Source organism: Cebus imitator, unplaced genomic scaffold (genome assembly GCF_001604975.1).
Source record: "Cebus imitator isolate Cc_AM_T3 unplaced genomic scaffold, Cebus_imitator-1.0 Scaffold303, whole genome shotgun sequence".
In the NCBI taxonomy this organism is placed as follows: domain Eukaryota; kingdom Metazoa; phylum Chordata; class Mammalia; order Primates; family Cebidae; genus Cebus; species Cebus imitator.
This window is the reverse complement of record NW_016107618.1, coordinates 656,571-676,349: the sequence shown is the minus strand read 5'-3', so window position 1 is coordinate 676,349 and position 19,779 is coordinate 656,571. Positions and strand designations below refer to the sequence as shown.

Genomic DNA, 19,779 nt, shown 5'->3' with positions numbered 1-19,779 from the left:
AGACTCCTCTCAAAAAAAAAAAAAAAAAGAAATTACTAAGAGGTTGGCCAGACACGGTGGCTCAGGCCTGTAATCTCAGCTACTCAGGAGGCTGAGGCTGGAGAATCACTTGAACCCAGGAGGTAGAGGTTGCAGTGAGCCCAGATCGTTCCACTGTACTGCAGCCTGGGCGACAGAAGACTCTGTCTCAAAACAACAACAAAAAAAGATATCTGACAAGTTTCTGAATCTTACTCAAAGGAAAACAAAGAAAGATCCTTGCAATTTGAACTCTGCATCAATTTTAGGCCAATACAAATTTGCAGGAAGGGAAGAAGGGGCAGGGAGAGGCTGGTTGCAGATTAACAATCCTAGAAGCCAATTATATATTTTGATGCATTGCCACTAAAGCCAGCGGTAACTCTACACCATTGATATCTATTAGTCTATATACACTACTTACTGAAATACATGAGTAGCTCTAAGCTATTGATATCTATTAGTCTATATAAATTACAGAAATACATGAGTAACTGAAAGCTACTGATATCCATTAGTCTATATAAATTACTTACAGAAATAATTTTTAAAAAGCTAGTATCTACATTTTATAAAATAAATACTGATATAAAATGAATGTTGATTATAAAGTAACCAATGATGTAAATCAGAAATTATGGGCCAGGCACGGTGGCTCACATCTGTAATCCCAGCACTTTCGGATGCAAAAAAAATTTTATTAATATACCATTAAGATAAAAAGAATTTTATTACCTTAATAATATATTAATTTCACATAACCTAGTAGAATCATGCTGAGTTAATCAATTAATTCAGTTCTTAGAGACCCTCTTGAGTTACTTGAGTACAGTAAGCCCTCCATATCCAAGAGTTCCATATCAGCAGATTCAACCAACCTCAGATTGAAAATACTGCGGGGAAGGGGAGGCAATAAAAAATAATACAACAATTGAAAACACAATGTAAATACTACAGCATTTTGTATAAGAGACTTGATTGAGCATCTTAGGATTTCAGTATCTGCCAGATGGAGGAGGCATCCTGGAACCAATACCCCAGTCTGCTAAGGAGCAGCTGTACTCTCCAGGCAGGGCTGCCTAGGGATGGATAACAACATACATTAGATTTATGGCCAGAGTACTTGGGAACTTTCTTTACAATTAACCTTGTTCTCTTCAGAGCCTCAATGGGTTTTAACCTAAGACTTTTTCTTAAAGAGTTTATTCTTCCCATGAAGCCTTCAAATTCTACCACCCTTTGTATCTTTCTTCTAGCACTTCCTTTATGCTTTGCTGATTATGCTACTTGTAAAAAAATGTGTACAGCAGTGGTTTGGGCTTTCAGGTCCAACAGCTTGGGTTCTAATCTCTGTCACTTACTTCTGTTACCTGAGGTAAGCAACTTAATCTCTCTTAAACTTCAATTTCCTCTTTCATAGAGCAGAAATATGGTAATCTTACCATTTCTGTAAGATTATAAACTCCTTGAGGTCTTGGGGCGGGGAGGGGGGCTATCTTAACCCATCTTTACATATGCCATGGTTCCCAACATAGACTTTTCAGAGTAGACACGCAGTTTTTTTTTGTTTGTTTTTTGTTTGGAGAGGGAGTCTCTCTCTGTTGTCTGGGGTGGAGTGCAATGGCATGATCTCAGCTTACGGCAACATGCACCTCCCAGGTTCAAACAATTCTCCTGTCTCAGCCTCTCGTGCAGCTGGGGCTATAGGCACAGGCCACCATGCTTGGCTAATTTTTGTATTTTTAGTAGAGACAGGTTTCACCATGTTGGCCAGGCTGGTCTCAAACTCCTGACCTCAGGTGATCTACCCGCCTTGGCCTCCCAAAGTGCTGAGATTACAGGCGTGAGCCACCGCACTGGGCAGGTATTTCTCTTATGTAGTGAATTAAGGACAACCCACTGACCTTACAGGAAAATCAGCAATTCAAGAACAAATTTTATTATCTTAAAAATATATTAATTGCACAACCTGACTTAAAACACTCAATAGTTAACTTGGTAAGAGATTCTGAAACATGAATATTTAAGAGCCTCTAACTTGACAGATTTTATCAAGATGTCCCCTAAAGGAACTAAATGTTTATACAAATTTCATAAAGTCATATTACAAATTCATAAGCACTACACACTAACAGTATGAATCTTCTAAAACTGTTTCCAGGAAACTTTTAATTGGGGGAAAAAAATCCAATTAGTCTCAAAGTTCCCTAAATGCTAAAGCCTCAGTTTTAAACAACAGTCATTTGGAGAGCATTTATTTTAAAAATCCAATGACTGTTTTACCACCTGTTGCACATCATCCACAAGGTACTGGGTCTCTCCAGTTGCTCTTTCCATTTATGGAAATCTGTTCAAAGCTAAATGGTTCCAGAGAGGCAGCCAAACCTCTAAGTAAATCTATCTTTAGGTGACCCTGCTTACTCTTATCTGCAGCTTCACTGAAGCAAAGGATTCAATCAGCCTGTGTAGCTCAACTTTAAGAAAACCTAGCATTATTAAGTATAAGATATGTCATCATTCTCAAATATTTTTTTCAAAGTACCTCCCTACAATACTCACATACACTAAGAAAAAAAACCTTGAAAAAATCCTCCAGTTTTTAAAATGTATTCTAGGAAGCATTCTTTTTAAAGTCTGCTTGTGTTGCAATTTAGCTGTTGTCTTAGGTGCTATTAATAAACTATCCTGGGTAAACTAATTCCTTATGTAATTGTATTAAGACATACCGTAAAAACTTTATCATATTAAAATCAGAGTCTCAAGTATTTAATAATAATACAGCAGAAGAATTTTACCAGATTTTTAAATGTCTTAAGTTATAAACAGAATGAAATTTGTCTAACAGTCACATATTACATGCCCTGAATTCTTACACAGTTTGAGGCACATTTTCAAAACCATGATTTTGTGTTATTAAACTTGGTATGTCAGTGGAAATTACTTCTTCAAGGTATATATTCTTGCACATATTTCTGACCTCAACTTCCCCTTCCCCCCTAAAATTCAACATATTATATCTCAGAAATATTTTATATTTACAGAGTAAAATACACTTAATTAGAAAATGTATTCATTTAGGACGAGAACATAAACTATGCATAACTTATCTATGAAATATCAGCCAGAAGATCTAATTAATACTCTATGTACAACTGACAAATAGCTGCTGACATTTACCAAGTGCCCAGGCCCTGTGCTATAAACCTGACTCAAGTGTGAACAGATCTCTGGCCTCATGAAGCTTATAGTACTATAGATTAGGTGTCCTTACCCAAAATGCTTAGGACCAGAAGTGTTTCTGATTTCAAACTGAAAAAAAAAAATCTGCACTATATACTTCCAGTTGAATATCCCAAATCTAAAGATCCAAAATGCTTTAATAAGCATTTCCTTTGAGTGTCACATCAATGCTCAAAGTTTTGGATTTTAGAAAGTTCATTCTACAGTTCAGAAAGCATCAAAAATATAAATGGAAGATATTTCAAAACTAAATAAAAATGTAAAATCAGCCAGGTATGCCTCACACCTGTAATCCCAGCACTTTGGGAGGCTCAGGCGGGCAGATCACAAGGTCAGGAGTTCAAGACCATCCTGGCCAACATGGTGAAACCCCATCTCTCCTTAAAATACAAAAAATTAGCTGGGCGTGGTGGTGGCACATGCCTATAATCCCGGAAAATTGCTTGAACCCAGGAGGCAGAAGTTGCAGTGAACAGAGATTGCACCACTGCATTCTAGCGCTGGTGACAGAGTGAGACTCTGTCTCAAATAAACAAACAAAAAAGTTAAAGTTACTCTGTAAGTTAAAGCATGTTAAGAGAATCACAGATTACTTTTTTGTTGCTAATTTTACCTCCTGTCATTTTTATTTACTAAATGAAATAATGCAAAACACAAAAATCTAAGAGCCTGTTCTCAGATCAATTTACAATAATGTATTAATGTCAGTGTCCAAAACTTAATACACTTTGTAAAAGTGAGCACTATCTTTTTATTTTTGCTTACATATAAGTACTTTCTGATAACAGAGATTTAAGAAATATTTCTCCGACTTGTTTCTGTAATTTAAAAAATCGATATTTTGTTCAGATCAATAATTCAAACAGAATTTCAACTAAAATTTGGCACATTTCTTAAGAATAAGCATGAATTTAACAGTGTTGTACAATCAAAGTAAGCAAGCTACAAGCAAGGACTAAAAAGTAGAATTCCTTATCTCTTACTTAAAATTTGACTTACTGGTGTCTTTCTGTATCTGTCTATGCAATTTATGAAAGGAAAAAATAACTAATTTTGAAAATTAAAAACAATGAAGCTAAAAGTAATCTGACAGGTACCATTTTTTAGTTCCCACTGGTAGTGGGTATCGATGGTCAATCCCTCTTGAAATAAATTTCAAGAACTGTTTACTTTGTATTACAGTACCAAAAACAATATTTACTTATACCCTCATTTACTATTGGTAAATATCTTCCTGTTCCCTTTCTATCCCTCTAATCAACTGGTGTTTGTATGGTACTGTAGACTATTCCAGACTCACTCAACAGCTGTTACAAAATACCAAACTTGGTAATTAAGTCTGACAAGAGGCATACCTCTCAGCTTTGCATAAGAGAATGCTGGCAATGGATCTAGTTCATAAAAATGTTCTCAAGTCAAAAATAAAATTTAGTAGCAACTTAGTTTGAGAGCAGAGAAAAGAAATTGGAAAACGCTCATTTGATGATAGTGGTATTCCCCTACAAGCAACAGTATAAACTAAGGTCTTCACTCAACTACAGCACCTGATTTACCACTACTTATCCTCTAATGCCCCAAAGCTTTATTAGTAATAGGTAAATGAAGAATGCAAATGAATGCAATGAAAAGGGGGAAAAGGTAATTAAAGGTCTGGAATACTTCATCTTTACCTTCTCCCCCCCCACACAATCCCCCCACCACCTTTTAATCAATCTACTTCTGTTATAAAGCATAAAATGGAAAAAGAATGGCAATTATTTTCTTTTTTTTTTAAAACACTCTGAGGGGGAGGGTGAACTGCCCTGTGCAAGATGAGATCAGCTGGAAATTATTTTCTAAACCAGAGTTGTCTGACAAAAATAAAAGCCACATATACTTTTAAATTTTCCAGTAGCCACATTTGTAAAAGCACAAAGGTGAAATACCTTTATTTAACCTAGTACATTCAAAATATTTTTATTCCAATGTGTAATCAATATAAAGAAGTTTTCCACTGCTTGTTTTAAATTTAAATTAACTAAAATTAAAAATTCAGTTTCTTAGCTAAATTTTAAGTACTCAGATACTAGTGGCTACCATACAGTATAGACCTAAACAATGCTGTAATTCAGCTATTCTCAAACCTTTTTCTATCAGAGGACACTTTTGTACTCAAAATATTGAAGACCTCAAAGATATTTTACCTACAAATATTTATCATATTTGAAATTAGAAAGAAAACTTCAAAATTATTAATTCATTTAAAATAATAAATGCATTACTGTAAACCATTTTTTTTTTAAATGAAAATTTTTTCGAGACAAGTTTTGCTCAGTTGCTCAGGCTGGAATGCAGTGGCTTCATCACGGTTTACTGCAGGTTTTATCTCCTGGGCGTGATCCCCTCACCTCAGCCTCTCAGTAGCTAGAAACACAGGCACTCACCAGCACACCTGGGTAATTTTTAAATTATTTGTAGAGATGGGGTCTTACTATGTTGCCCAGGCTGGTCTCAAACTCCTGGACTCAAGAGATCCTCCTGCCTTGGCCTCCCAAAGTGCTGGGATAACAGGCATGAATCACTATGCCAGGTCAAAAGTAACTTTAAAAAAAAAGAAGTGAGTAGCTTTGTTTTTTACATTTTTGCAAATCTTATTATACTTGATTTAATAGAAGGTAGTTGGAGTATCCTTCTTCTTTCATTCAGTCTACTGGAATATCCCATCACATAGCTCCTAATTCCTCTGTATACTTGTGAAAGTGAAAAGGCAAGTAATGTCTTAGTATTATTTTGAAAACAGTTTGTCTTTACAGATCCTGTGAAAGGCTCTTGGGACTCCCAGAATCCAGGTCAGAGAGTTTGGTTTTTGAGAAGCACAGCTATAATTCATCATCAACTGTAATTAATAAGAACCGAATTCTATCCTCGTGCTTGTATAAATTTTAGCTTCTAAATATAAACATCATTGTGTAGAGGAGAGAGATAGAGAGAGGGAGAGAGGGAGAGAGGGAGAGGGAGAGGGAGAGAGGGAGAGAGAGAGAAATTGTGATTCTAGAAGTAAAATAGTATTTGTCTACTCACAGATAAAAAAGTTTTTTAAAAGCTTTTCCTAAGCATTTCTTTGCATCCTTTTGAACATTTTGCTATAGATGACACAAGGAATCATTTTAAACAATTATCAAACACGAGGAATTAAATAGTTATCAAGAACATTCTTCTGTCTGCCTTTCTCCACCAACCAAAATGGTTTCTAAAAGAAAATGTTTTATGTTGAATGATTCTGATTGGCTGTTTACACACTGATTAATGTTACCGTGTAACTCAGTTTTTATATGAATTTTAGTATCAATGCTGCAATGAATTGTGAAGGGTAATTTCTTAAATTCATTTTCAGATGAGCTTTTTAAAAAGAAAGTTAGTGCTATTCCTTGAGTTTCATTTTAATGCATCTATTCACATAGTGCTTTTATCTTCATACTGCTAAATTTTTTCAATTTAATCTTTTCAAGATTGTGACTACATATGCCAATTTACAGTAAATCAGAAATGAGATTTTCAATTTCACAGGGAACTTTAAAATAGATTTGTTTTGTCAGTAAAATATTTAGGCTAAATTTCCAGAAAAAAATTTCACCTTCATTTAATAACTGCATTGTTGATCAAAATTTCTGGTTACCTTATTTCTCAAATGTTTAAAAAAAAAAAAAAAAAGGAAAGGAAAATGTCAAGGAAGGCATACTTGAAAGTAACAATGCTAGACATTTGTTTTTCCTATATTTAAGTTATATACACTAGAAATGAGCCTAAATTATTAAATAAACTAGATTACAGACTTAAACATATAAACAGCCTCAAGTTCCAATTTGGCACACATTTTTATTTTCAAAGACTGGATAAAAGAAAATTAACCCCCTCATTACATAACCAACTTAAAGACTTATTCACTCACATGGTGTAAAAAAAAAAAAAAAAAAAAAAAAAAAAAAAAAAAAAAAAAAAAAAAAAAAAAAAAAAAAAAAAAAAAAAAATCCAAGGAGAAGCCTTATGCTTCCATTAAGTATTTCTGAGCCACTTACTTTAGAGCTTTAAAAGTCATTAGAGATCATCTAGTCAACCCTGTCCTCTTAAAGAAAATGAAGCCCTAAAGAGGTTAAGTCACTAGCTAGTTTAGTGACAGCTCTTCAGGGTCAAGGCTCATTCTCATACATCATATTGTCCAGGAAAGTTTTATAAAGTATGTCGAGTTTTTACAACAAACATATTTTGTAAAATGACAGTGAGTTTTAATAAATAAGCTTATTTATTTCATCCTTTACTCAAACTCCTCCGATAGCATGAATTGTACAGCTAAAGAAATGCATACATGATACTTAACATCTGTAAAGGAAGAAAATAAAAGCAAAAGTATATTAGTTTGACACGTACCTTAACATGAAGCAATAGTGATATTAAGTGCTATATACTTGCTTAGAAACAAGTTATGCTGACAATATTAACCTAAAGCTGATCTTCTCTCAAAGTTTTATAAATATCATTCTATGCTAATCATCAACCCATTATAGCAATCATTGTAGCTATTTTTTACACGTATACATTTCGCAGATTTTCACCTATCTCTCCAGATTGTAAAATCTTTGTGAGGAAGAATTCTCTCCCACTTGATGACTTCCCTCAAGGAGATAAAAAAGTATACTGCCCATTATACAAGTACAAACTTTAGAAACATTATCCTACCAATGCTATTGAAAACTGGCAGCAATAAAAATTTAGAATTATGAATCCTAATCTTCTGGGCCATCTTTCCTCCCAAACTTTTAAGACACTGAATAAACCTTGGGTAAATGAGCAAACCTCTCTCAAATTTCCTTCTAAAATAAGGCTTGTAAGGGAGCTTCAGATTACATGAACATGATTGGTGAAATAATTTGATATTCTTTACAAAACGTTATGATCATAAACTTTAAGATTCGTACATAGTACAGAAATGCAGTAGAGCCAGAAAACAACACTTAACTTTTTAAAAATCCCTTCATCAAAAGAAGACAAAACTTTTGTCTTTTCAAACCAAAGACAGTCTTTTATATATATACACACATATACACTCCAATCAAAGTATCTACAGGCCATATTCAGTTTTGCTGGCAATTCCAAAAGCTTATGAAAAAATAGTTTCCAGTGGCAAAGGTAAGCCCTTCTACCTTTACAGTATTTTTCAAAGTTTTGATAAAGGCATTCTAAGGTTCTTTCTGAATGTTCGCAGCTACTGGAAACATTACCTCTTGAACTTTACATATTCAATATTCACAGAAATATCATTGACCCAACAACTCCACATATCATTAGTGCCAGTAATGTAAAGCCAAAAATTCCATCCCTTAATTCATATTGTAGTTACGGATAATATATACAAGGAATCAAGCTCTCATTGTGCTTTCTTACTAAAACTTAAGTTCTTGTTCTGACCAGAAAGCAACTGTCAAACACTTGGCACTTTAATCACTACTCAGTAAACTGTATTTTCCTTTGGGACCTCTGAAATGCATATTGTTACAGTTTATAGAATAAAAGACTGGTCACCGCTGTGTGGTATTCAATACATACGATTATATTATTCCAGACTTTGTTTGAACCTAGAGCACTTCCGTTAAATTTAAGAGATACACGTGTGTTCATTATTTCCCCCAATCGAACTGAATCACAGAGTTTTGCCAGGCAAACTACTCATTTCAAGCCCCTTACCTAAAAACAATGGATGGAAGAGTGTAAGATCTTTTACAGAATTAAGGTTCGCTGAATATTTCTCATCTTCCAATTCCCATCCACGGCAATATTAAATAGGAACAGGGAAGAGGAACATGTATGCTTACTATTACAGGGAGCAAACAGTATTCAATTCAAGCAGTGCTACATCGATCCAGGGCCCTGACTGCCCTGTCTGCTATTAAGCAAAGCTTCTTTTTCTATGTAACTTAAGTCCGTGCCCTTCCGCTGCAGCAGTGGCGCTGCACATCCCCCACCCCTGCGGCCACTTCCGTGTTTACACTCCTCTTCCCTCCAATTCCATGCGTACATTGTCAGCTTCACTCCCGCCCAATCTTCATTGGCCCAGCGCAGGCCCGTAGTCCCGCCCCCAGAAATCAACGTTCTTATTTGGAACATCTCAGAGAGCAGATTGGAACCAGAGGCCTGTCAATCCCGTCCGTTCTGTCCTTTCGGAGGCGCTTCCGCTGTGGTGGGAGGTGTGGGGGGGGAGGGAGGAAGGGGGCAATTCCGTGCTGAGACTTCCCTAGGGCCATGACTCCCTCCCTCCCTCCTTGCTCCTTCACATTCACCCACTGTTTACAAAAATAAACGTTCTTCTCCGACGCCTTAGCCCTCCAGGTCAAGGGTACAAATATATTCGGTGTTCTTCCCATTCTCCCCACCTAATAAAACAACCCACGAGGGAAGGGGCATAAACCTAGTTTCCTCACAGCCATCCATTAAATGAGCAAAGGGAGGCGGGCCCCTGAAACATCATCCCGGTTACTCAACATTATTAAGTGATCCTGTCCAGAACCGTTACTCCTGAGACTGCATAAGGTGGGAATGTGCGGAGGAGGGAGGGTCAAAGCATTTTTTTCTTTTTTTTTTTTTTTTTTTTTTTTTGGCGGGTATCGGTCCACCGGACATCGCCCTGGGCTGCCTGGTCCATGCGGAAGTCATGGAATTGTGGAGAAGTCTGAAGGGAGAACCCGACGGGGGTGGCAAGCGTTCCCCGAAGAAGCCCGCCGCCCCCGGCCACGGGCAGCAGCGGCCTCTCCGGCCAGACAGCGTGGCAGGCGCAGCGGAGAGACAACAGCCTCACTCACTTCCTGGTTCCTCAGCAACTGGGGTGAAGCGCACAACTCGTCCGCCCCCGAGTCCCCAACTTAACCGCGGCTCCGTTCTCCAGCACCCGCTGCCAGCGCTCTGCGCTGCAGCTGCTGCTGCTGCTCGCCGAACCCACCATGAAGCGACAGCGCCGGATTCGAGGCAGGTTACTCTCCAAGGTGATCACTTCCTGATTCGTCGCCTCCATTACTTCATTCACTCCCCCCTTTCCCCCAGCCGCCCTAGTGACTGTGAGGTGGACACTGTATCCCCAGCAGAAACTGCTACAGGGGAGTCACCCCTCCTTCTGTGCACCCCGTCTCTTGCTGCACCGATGCACGGGAGAAAAGTTCCCCTGTCCTTACCGGCCCGGATGAGCAGATCCAGCTGGTTCGTGGGTCCCTCATGCAGAGACGTCGCCATGTTTATCCCGGGGCTGGAGCTGCTGCTTCACATTGACTTACACCGTGAGCAGCGGCGGCAGGGGAGGAGGCGGAACCCGCGGCCGGAGACACACGCCGTGCGACCGAAACACACTCACGCACTCGCACACACTCCGACGCCCGGATCCTTGCGCGTCCTCCGACAGGAAGCCGAGGCCGGCCCGCCTCCCGCCGCCGGGCTGAGAAACCCCACCACCTAACGGCAGGGCAGGGGCGGCGGCGGCGGCTGTGGCGGCCGCCCCAGCTGGCAATGCGATCCTTCCGCCCCGCGCCCAGACAGGAAGTCCCGGACGCCCGCTCTGGAGAGCCGCCGCAGCCCCCGGCGAGAAAGACACCTGAGGCTGGGAAACCGCTCCGGGAGCCGCGCGACGACACAGCCCCTCAAGCAGGAAGAGGCACATTTCACGCTCTGCGGAAGAAAAGTCTGCAATTGTCCCCCCTCTGGAAAAGAGCCATTAATCATATTTTCTTCCTGGAAGCAATCTAATACCTAGTCCTGCAGCTGCAAATGAAGGTGGCTATTTAACTTCTTTTGGCTTTTTCAAACCTTATGCAGCATGTAACCAATTCACTTGAAACATCTGCACTTTTAACACAGGAACACCAACAAAAAAGTCATACCTATAACATATTCTGAAAACATTACTTGAAAAGTAAAGAGCTTCCAACTACTTTCTGAGACCAGCTTCGTCCTTTTCCGTTTACAGAAGTGTCAAAGAACACATTAAACAGGTATTTAGTAAGCAGAACACACCAGCCTCTAGAGATTAGACTCCTCCAATATGCTAATCATGAAATTCATGTACCCTTTCATTTCCGTTTGGTTCATTTAAAAATAAATTTATAGTGTCATTTACTTAAAAAAAATCATTCTTGCTAGAAACTAACTTTATTACAAATACATATTAAAATACAATGGACAAGGGAGATAAATTGCAGGTTTAGTGACTCTAAATTTACTGAACACAGGAAATCAAACCAATATAATGATGAATGACGCTTCATTAAAGTATTTCCCTGGTTTCAGAATTTCATAATATACGAATTGTCTGAAACAAAGAGTTATCCTAAAGTTGTTTGCACACAAAACTTTCTTAAAGGAACAGTGCCTCCTACAGAGTAAGTGCCCAGTAAGTATTTGCTGAATAAACAAAAAGATTTGGCAGTTAAAATTTAAAATAACAAGGTGACAATTTTTATGATCTGAATTAACTGTGTAAGTCTAGAGAAAAGTTTTCAGTGGTAATATTTTTTTTTCTTTTTGAGACGGAGTTTCGCTCTTGTTACCCAGGCTGGAGTGCAATGGCACGATCTCGGCTCACCGCAACCTCCGCCTCCTGGGTTCAGGCAATTCTCCTGCCTCAGCCTCCTGAGTAGCTGGGATTACAGGCACGTGCCACCATGCCCAGCTAATTTTTTGTATTTTTAGTAGAGACGGGGTTTCACCATGTTGACCAGGATGGTCTCGATCTCTTGACCTCGTGATCCACCCGCCTCGGCCTCCCGAAGTGCTGGGATTACAGGCTTGAGCCACCGCGCCCGGCTTCCAGTGGTAATATTAATTCAGTATCATTTTATAAAAACTTGCTCAACATGAGTGCAGCATCAGAATGGATTTACATAGCCCATGATTTTTTTTTTTCTCATTTCTCCTAATTATCTTTATTCTCTTGGTCCTTTTCCCCTACCCCACCACCATGATGCTCACTCTCCCAAGAAAGAACCTACATGCTATTTCCAAAGTACAACTCCTTTTTAAATAAGGATCTCTTTCTTGAATTACGTAAACCTGCCATGTATGGGACAAAATGAAGTACATGGTAGCTTTTATATTTTATTGCCAATCAATTTAAAGTAAGCGTCATCCTGAACAGGGCATGGTAATGGGCCTTCTGCACCTATTGACTCAAGTCTGAGGCAGGCCGTTTTCTTGAGCCCAGGAGTTTGAGGTTGCAGTGAGCTGTGACTGCACCACTGCACTCCAGCTAGGTATTTGAGAACCACGGCGTTAGTCCACTCCTTCACTTTATATATTGGGAAACAGGCCCCAAGAAGTTCAATAACAACAAAGGTTACAAAGTATCTTATTACTTCAAGGTTAGAAATCTTAACAAAACAGTCTTTATAAAATTTAGAAGTTATAAAAAGATGAAAAGTTAAATCCATTTTAGTACTATTTATGGTATTAAAAGCTGCAACATGGTTGATTTTTTTTTAATGTCAAAGGTAAAGCAATGAAAAGTTAAGAGAGAAAAATGGAAGAAAAAAGTTTTGAGAAGTGAATCATGAGAGAATAGGAAGAAACACCTAAGTTTTTCTCATACAACTAAAGAATGAATCTCAAAATTGGTATCTTGCACGTTTAGTGGAAAGTAGGGTTAAGAAAACTATAAGAAAAATATGTCCGTGAAGGATGACAAGCTGGAATCACATAATTTAGCAGCACCAAGTAAACGTTAGTCTGTCAACATCAGAAAAGAGACAATAGTCACAGAAGTGCAGTGTACAGATATACAAAGAAAAAAGATGAATTATTTCATATACTTTATACTACTGTTTAAATGTCTATTTGAACCTTTTTTCTTTTTTTGAGACAGAGTCGCAATCTGTCGCCCCGGCTGGAGTGCAGTGGCACGATCTGGGCTCACTGCAACCTCCACCTCCTGGGTTCAAGCTATTCTCCTGCCTCAGCCTCCTGAGTAGCTGGGATTACAGGTGCCCACCACCACACCTGGCTAATTTTTGTATTTTTAGTAGAGATGGGATTTCACCATGTTGGTCAGGCTGGTCTCGAACTCCTGACCTCGTGATCCACCCACCTCTGCCTCCCAAAGTGCTGGGATTATAGGTGTGAGACACTAAGCCCGGCCTGAGCTTTTCGTATTACTGATTTATTTAATAGTCAGGTTTTATAAAATATTATTAAAATGAAGATATTTGAACTCATAGTCATAAACTCACTCATTTATTCAACAAATTATTATCCAGTATTTTGAGTGAGTTTCTGTTGTAGGTGCTTATTAAACTGGTAGCACTAAATTACATAACAAAAGGAAAAAATTAAGCCTTCTTAATTCACACAGAAACCGCCACCCACCAAGGGTGCAAGTCTTAGAGACAGTATGATACATAAGACTGCTTATATATGAAATTAAATAATGGGCATATACAGTGGGTATAACTACCACCAAAGGATGTTAAATTATTTATAACTATAAAAGCCTTCACAAAGCATGAATTTTTAACACAGGTTCAAAGAGGCAAATTTTTGTTAATGAAATGTGTTTTTTTCCTGAGGAAAAGGACTATGGCTAATTTTAGATTCTCAGAGGATCATAACTCCTAAAAGTAATTTTATTGTTAAGTCCTTCTGTAATATGTACAACAGCATTCATTTTGAGGCATAAACCATGAAAATCCTCTGATGAGTAAGGGTCCTGTATGTACTGTTTTTGTTACATGCTTAGGTTAGATGTGATCTGAATTAGGTTCATGTTTTTTGCATTTTAACTTATCCCTGGGCCAGACTTTCCTTGAGACTTGTTGATTCTTCACTTTATGATTTATACTAGACAAACCATTCCATCAAATTCTTAGCAATCACTTTTAGAAGACTGTCAGATAAGTATTGCAATTAGTCATTCATTCATTCATTCATTTATAAAAACAGGTTCTTACTATTTTATCAAGGGTGGTCCTGTATTCCTGCCTCAAGCAATCCTCCTGCCTTGGCCACCCAAAATGTTAGTATTACAGGCATGATCCACTGTGCCCAGCCCTGCAGCTACTCTCTTCTAATGGATGTTAGACAAACAACATTTTTAAACAGCATCTATTAAGCACCCATACGTACATGAGTTAAAATAGTTAATGATCTCTATAGTTTAAACAACATTTATGGACAACTGATTTCAAGGGTTTGAGTTCTTTTTTTATTTTTATTTTTTGGGATGGAATCTCACTCTGTCACCCAGGCTGGAGTGCAGTGGCACAATCTTGGCTCACTGCAACCTCAGTCTCCCAGGTTCAAGCAGTTCTCCTGCCTCAGCCTCCTGAGTAGCTGGGATTACAGGCATGAGCCACCATGCCTAGCAAGTTCTTTATTATCATCAGAGAATATGAAGTATCTTGACTATACTGGAAAAAAAATTTTGCAATTCTTGAGAACCTTTACAAGGGCCCATATATGATTCTTATTTAGCATGTTTATGAAAAATTGTAGGCCGGGTGCCATGGCTCACACCTGTAATCCCAACACTTTGGAAGGCCAAGGCAGGTGGATCACCTGAAGTTGGGAGTTTGAGGCCAGCCTGGCCAACATGGTGACAACCTGTCTCTACTAAAAATACAAAAATTAGCTGGGTGTGGTAGCACATGCCTGTAGTCCCAGCTACTCGGGAGGCTGAGGCAGGAGAATCGCTTGAACCCAGGAGACAGAGGTTGCAATGAGCCGAGATCACACTATTGCACTTCAGCCTAGGAGACAGAGCAAGACTCTGTCTAAAAAAAACAAAAGAAAAAAAAAATTTCCAATGAAAATGTTAACCGAAATATACTCGTCAAATATCATTTAATTACAAAAGGAATATTTAGATTAACTAATTTCTTCCTCTCTTACAATACTTTCGGAACTCTACTCATTGAAAAATTCTTCAAATGTCAATGCTAAGTTTTATTTCTTTTTATTTTTTTTTGAGATGGAGTCTCACTCTGTCGCCCAGGCTAGAGTGCAGTGGTGCTATCTCGGCTCACTGCAACCTCTGCCTCCAGGGTTCAAGCGCTTCTCCTGTCTCAGCCTCCCATGTAGCTGGGATTACAGGCACATTCACCCCCGGCTAATTTTTTGTATTTTCAGTAGAGATGGGGTTTCACAGTGTTAGCCAGGATGGTCTCGATCCCCTGTCCTCCTGATGTGCCTGCCTCGGCCTCCCAAAGTGCTGGGATTAGAGGCATGAGCCACCGCACCCAGCAATACTGAGTTTTTAATTGCCAAATCCAGTGACCTTTTCTCAGTCTCCATCTTACTGCTTCTCCAAACAAGTATTGTTGACTACCCCTTTATTGAAATCCTTCCCTTCATTTCATTTTCATGATAGTAAACTGACTTGTTTCTTCCTATTTCTTTTCAGTTGACTTCACCCACTTCTACACAACCATTAAATGTGACTGTTCACCCAAAGTGTGCTCCTTAACCACCTTCTCTCTTCATTCTCCACTCTCTCTCCAGAGTGGTATTATCCACCCCCCACCTAGGACTTTCAATAGTATTTCTATACTAATTCAAAAATAAGCATTATTGGGTCTTGATTTACTTTTTAAAAATACATATATAGGTCCTAATTTTGAATTGTATGATACATCTCTACTTGAATAACCAACTGGCAATCTAAAGCTCTTTTATCTACAGATTTCATTTATTTACTCTATGAATAATCATCATCTTCCCAGGTTAGAAATCTTAGTTGTCTGTGTTCCTAATTTAAGAACTCATCTCTTAAACATTTTTAGGGGGATTTAAAACATACAGGAAATTACTAAAAATAATGTAACACAGTCATATCCCCTTCTCAACCAGAATCTACAACTACTCATTTATGCTGTAAGATTGTTTTCCCCCTAAGAAATAACATCAGATGAAGATAGTATCTTTGAATATGACCCCCCAGGCCCCATTCCAACTCTCCAGAGAAATTGCTATCATGAGTTTAGTGTATATTCTTCCATTCTATTTTTTATGCTTTTACATGTGTACATGTTTACATAGATATGTATGTGTTTGTGTATGTATCCCTGAATGACTTTATAGTATTATTTTACATGCTCTGGGTACATAAATGGCATTAAACTATGTACGCCATTCTAAATGTATTTTTTATCATTCAAGATTTATATTCCATCCATGTCAGTGTAAGTAAATATAGCTATGCTTTTTTCTTTTTCTGTTTTTTCAGACCGAGTCTTGCTGTTTCCCAGGCTGGAGTACAGTGGCACGATCTGTGCTCACTGCAACCTCCGCCTCCTGAGCTCAAGCAATTCTCCTGCCTCAGCTTCCCGAGTAGCTGGGACTACAGGCGCCTGCCACCACGCTCAGCTAATTTTTGTATTTTTAGTAGAAATGGGGTTTCACCATATTGGCCAGGCTGGTCTCGACCTCCCGATCTTATGATCCACCTGCCTAGGCCTCCCAAAGCACTGGGATTACAAGCATGAGCCACCATGCCCGGCCTTAGCTATGCTTTTTAAATGCTAAAAGTATTCCACTGCATGCATTTACCCCATTTTATTCATCACATTAATAGTTATTCATCACATTATCTAATAAAGTTATTCATCACATTAGCAGTTTCCATTTCTAACTTTTATAAATAACCCTGCAAAAAAATGATGTTTTCTTAACCATGTAGGCTAGAGTCTCTCCACATCATATACCTACCAACAGAATTTCTAGGTCATAAAGTACGTATTTTCTTTTTCAGTATGGGTCTCGCTCTGTCACTGAGGCTAGAGAACAGTGGCATTACCATAATTCACTGCACCCTTGAACTCCTGGGCTCAAGTGACCCTCCACCTCTGCCTCTTAAGTAGCTAGGACTACAGTCCTACACCATGCCTGGCTAATTTTTTTTTTTTTTTAAAGACGGGGTTTCACTATGTTGGCCAGGCTGGTCTCAAACTCCTGACCTCAGTGATTCACCCGCCTCAGCCTCCCAAAGTGCTGAAATTACAGGCATGAGCCACCACACCCAGCACTGGCTAATTTTCCAAAATAATTTTAGAGACAAGGGTCTGGCCATGTTGTCCAAGATAGTCTTAAACTCCTGGTCTCAACATATCCTCCCAATTATCTCCTGAGTAGATAAGACTATAGGTACACACCACCACACCCAGTTTATAAGTACAATTTTAGTTTGACATATAATTCTCTCCAAAGTGGCTATGCAAGTCCAGTGGTTTAGTAGTTACCATTTTTTTCACGTGCTTGTTAATTCAAGATATAAGCTGACTAAAAATTTCTGCCATGTGTTAACAAATTTTTATTACTGTATCAATATGCATGTATTATATATTAAGGATAAGTATTTTTCATATATTTACTGGCCATTGACATTTCCCCTGTGAACTGACTATTTATCGCCTTGGCCATTTTTCTATAAAGGCATTTTTTGTCTTATTGATCTGTAGAATGTTATTCTTTTTTTTTTTTTTTTTTTTTTTTTGTTTTTTTTTTTTTTTTTTTTTTTTTTTGAGACGGAATTTTGCTCTTATTGCTCAGGCTAGGGTGTAATGGCACGATCTGGGCTCACCGCAACCTCTGCCTCCTGGGTTCAAGTGATTCTCCTGCTTCAGGCTCCCAAGTAGCTGGGATTACAGGCATGCGCCACCACACCCAGCTAATTTTGTATTTTTATTAGAGATGAGGTTTCACCATGTTGGTCAGGCTAGTCTCGAACTCCTGACCTCAGGTATGCCACCCGCCTCGGCCTCCCAAAGTGCTGGGATTACAGGCATGGACCACCATGCCCGGCCAATGTTAATATAGTCTAAATAACAATTCAGATATATGTTGCAAGTATCTTCCTCCAGCCTGCTATTTGACTTTTTTTTTCTGGAGACAGGGTCTGGCTCTGTCACCCAGGCTGGAGTATGGTGGCATGATCTCAGCTCACTGCAACCTCCACCTCCCAGGCTCAAATGATTCTTATGCCTCAGCCACCCGAGTAGCTGGGATTACAGGCACGCACCACCACACCCAGCTAATTTTTGTATTTTTAGTGGAGCTGGGGTTTCGCCACATTGGCCAGACTGCTCTCAAACTCCCAGTCTCAAGTGATCCGCCTGCCTTGGCCTCCCAAAATGCTGGGAAAAATTTCAAGTTTTGACATAGTCAAATTAATGTTTTCCCTTACAGTGTACGTTAAAGAATCCTTGGAATAAAAAGGAAATCATAAAGAAGTTAAGAAATATCTAGAAATGAATTACAATAAAAAATATGTCAAACTATGTGTGACTTAATTAAAATACTACTTAGTAGTAAAGAAATGAAAGGTTTAAAAATAAACAAGCTAGGCACTTAATTCATAGATGGAAAAAGCAACATAGCAAACCCAAAGAAACTAGAAGGAGTAAATAATAAAAAGCAGGAAAAATGAAATAGAAAATAATTTTTTTGAGACAGGGTCTCACTCTGTTGCCCAGACTGAGTACAGTGCTGCAATCTCAACTCAGGGCAGCCTCAACCTCCTGAGCTCAAATGAACCTCTCACTTCAGCCTCCCAAGTCACTGGGACTCCAGGTGTGTACCATTGCACCCAGCTATTTTTTTTTTTTGGTAGAGATGGGGGTCTCACTATATTGCCCACACTGGTCTCAAATTCCTGGATGCAAGTGATTGTTGGATTCTTGGCCTCCCACATTGTTGGGATTACAGGCATATGCCACTGCACCCAGACAGAAAATAATAATTTTCAAAAATACAAAAGATTCACAAAACCAGAAGATGACTTTGAAAAGATTAATAAAATAGGCCAGGTGTAGTGGCTCACACCTGTGATCCCAGCACTTTGGGAGGCTGAGGCAGGTGGATCATCTGACGTCAGGAGTTCGAGACCAGCCTGGCAAATATGGTGAAACCCCATCTCTACTAAAAATACAAAAATTAGCCAGGCATGGTGGTGCACGCCTGTAATCCTAGCTACTCAGGAGGCTGGGGCACGAGAATCACTTGAACTTGGGGGGTGGAGGTTGCAGTGAGTCAAGATCGTGCCACTGCACTCCAGCCTGGGCAACAAAGTGAGACTTCGTCTCAGAAAACAGTAATAATAATAATAAAAATAGGGCCCAGCATGGGATCACTCCTGTAATCCCAACACTTTGGGAGGCCAAAGTGGGTGGATCACCTGAGGTCAGGAGTTTGAGACCAGCCTGGCCAACATCGTGAAACCCTGTCTCTACTAAAAAACTACAAAAATTAGTTGAGTGTAGTGGCAGACGCCTATAATCCCAGCTACTCCAGAGGCAGAGGCAGAAGAATTACTTGAACCTCGGATGTGGAGGTTGCAGTGAGCCAAGATCGCACCACTGCACTCCAGCCTGGGCAACAAGAGCAAAACTCTGTTTCAAAAGTAATAATAAGGCCGGGCGCGGTGGCTCAAGCCTGTAATCCCAGCACTGTGGGAGGCCGAGGCGGGTGGATCACGAGGTCAAGAGATCGAGACCATCCTGGCCAACATGGTGAAACCCCGTCTCT

At 39.1% G+C, this 19,779-nt stretch overlaps 1 protein-coding gene across 12 annotated transcripts in view; it reads right to left on the bottom strand.

Annotated features, from left to right (window-relative positions):
* The window catches only part of ELF2 (E74 like ETS transcription factor 2), a 118,911-nt gene that overhangs the window by 18,549 nt on the left and 80,583 nt on the right, over nt 1–19,779 (bottom strand). For 3 of the 12 annotated variants that reach the window (XM_017502876.2, XM_017502875.2, XM_017502877.2), the window contains exon 1: nt 10,455–10,779. The exons of 8 other annotated variants lie outside the window; for them this stretch is intronic. In XM_017502876.2, the coding sequence (XP_017358365.1) occupies nt 10,455–10,512 (58 nt within the window). In that variant the 5' untranslated portion in view covers nt 10,513–10,779. Of the gene's footprint in view, nt 1–10,454; nt 10,784–19,779 lie in introns of those variants that run through there. One more of the 12 variants, XM_017502874.2, reaches the window with a different exon arrangement.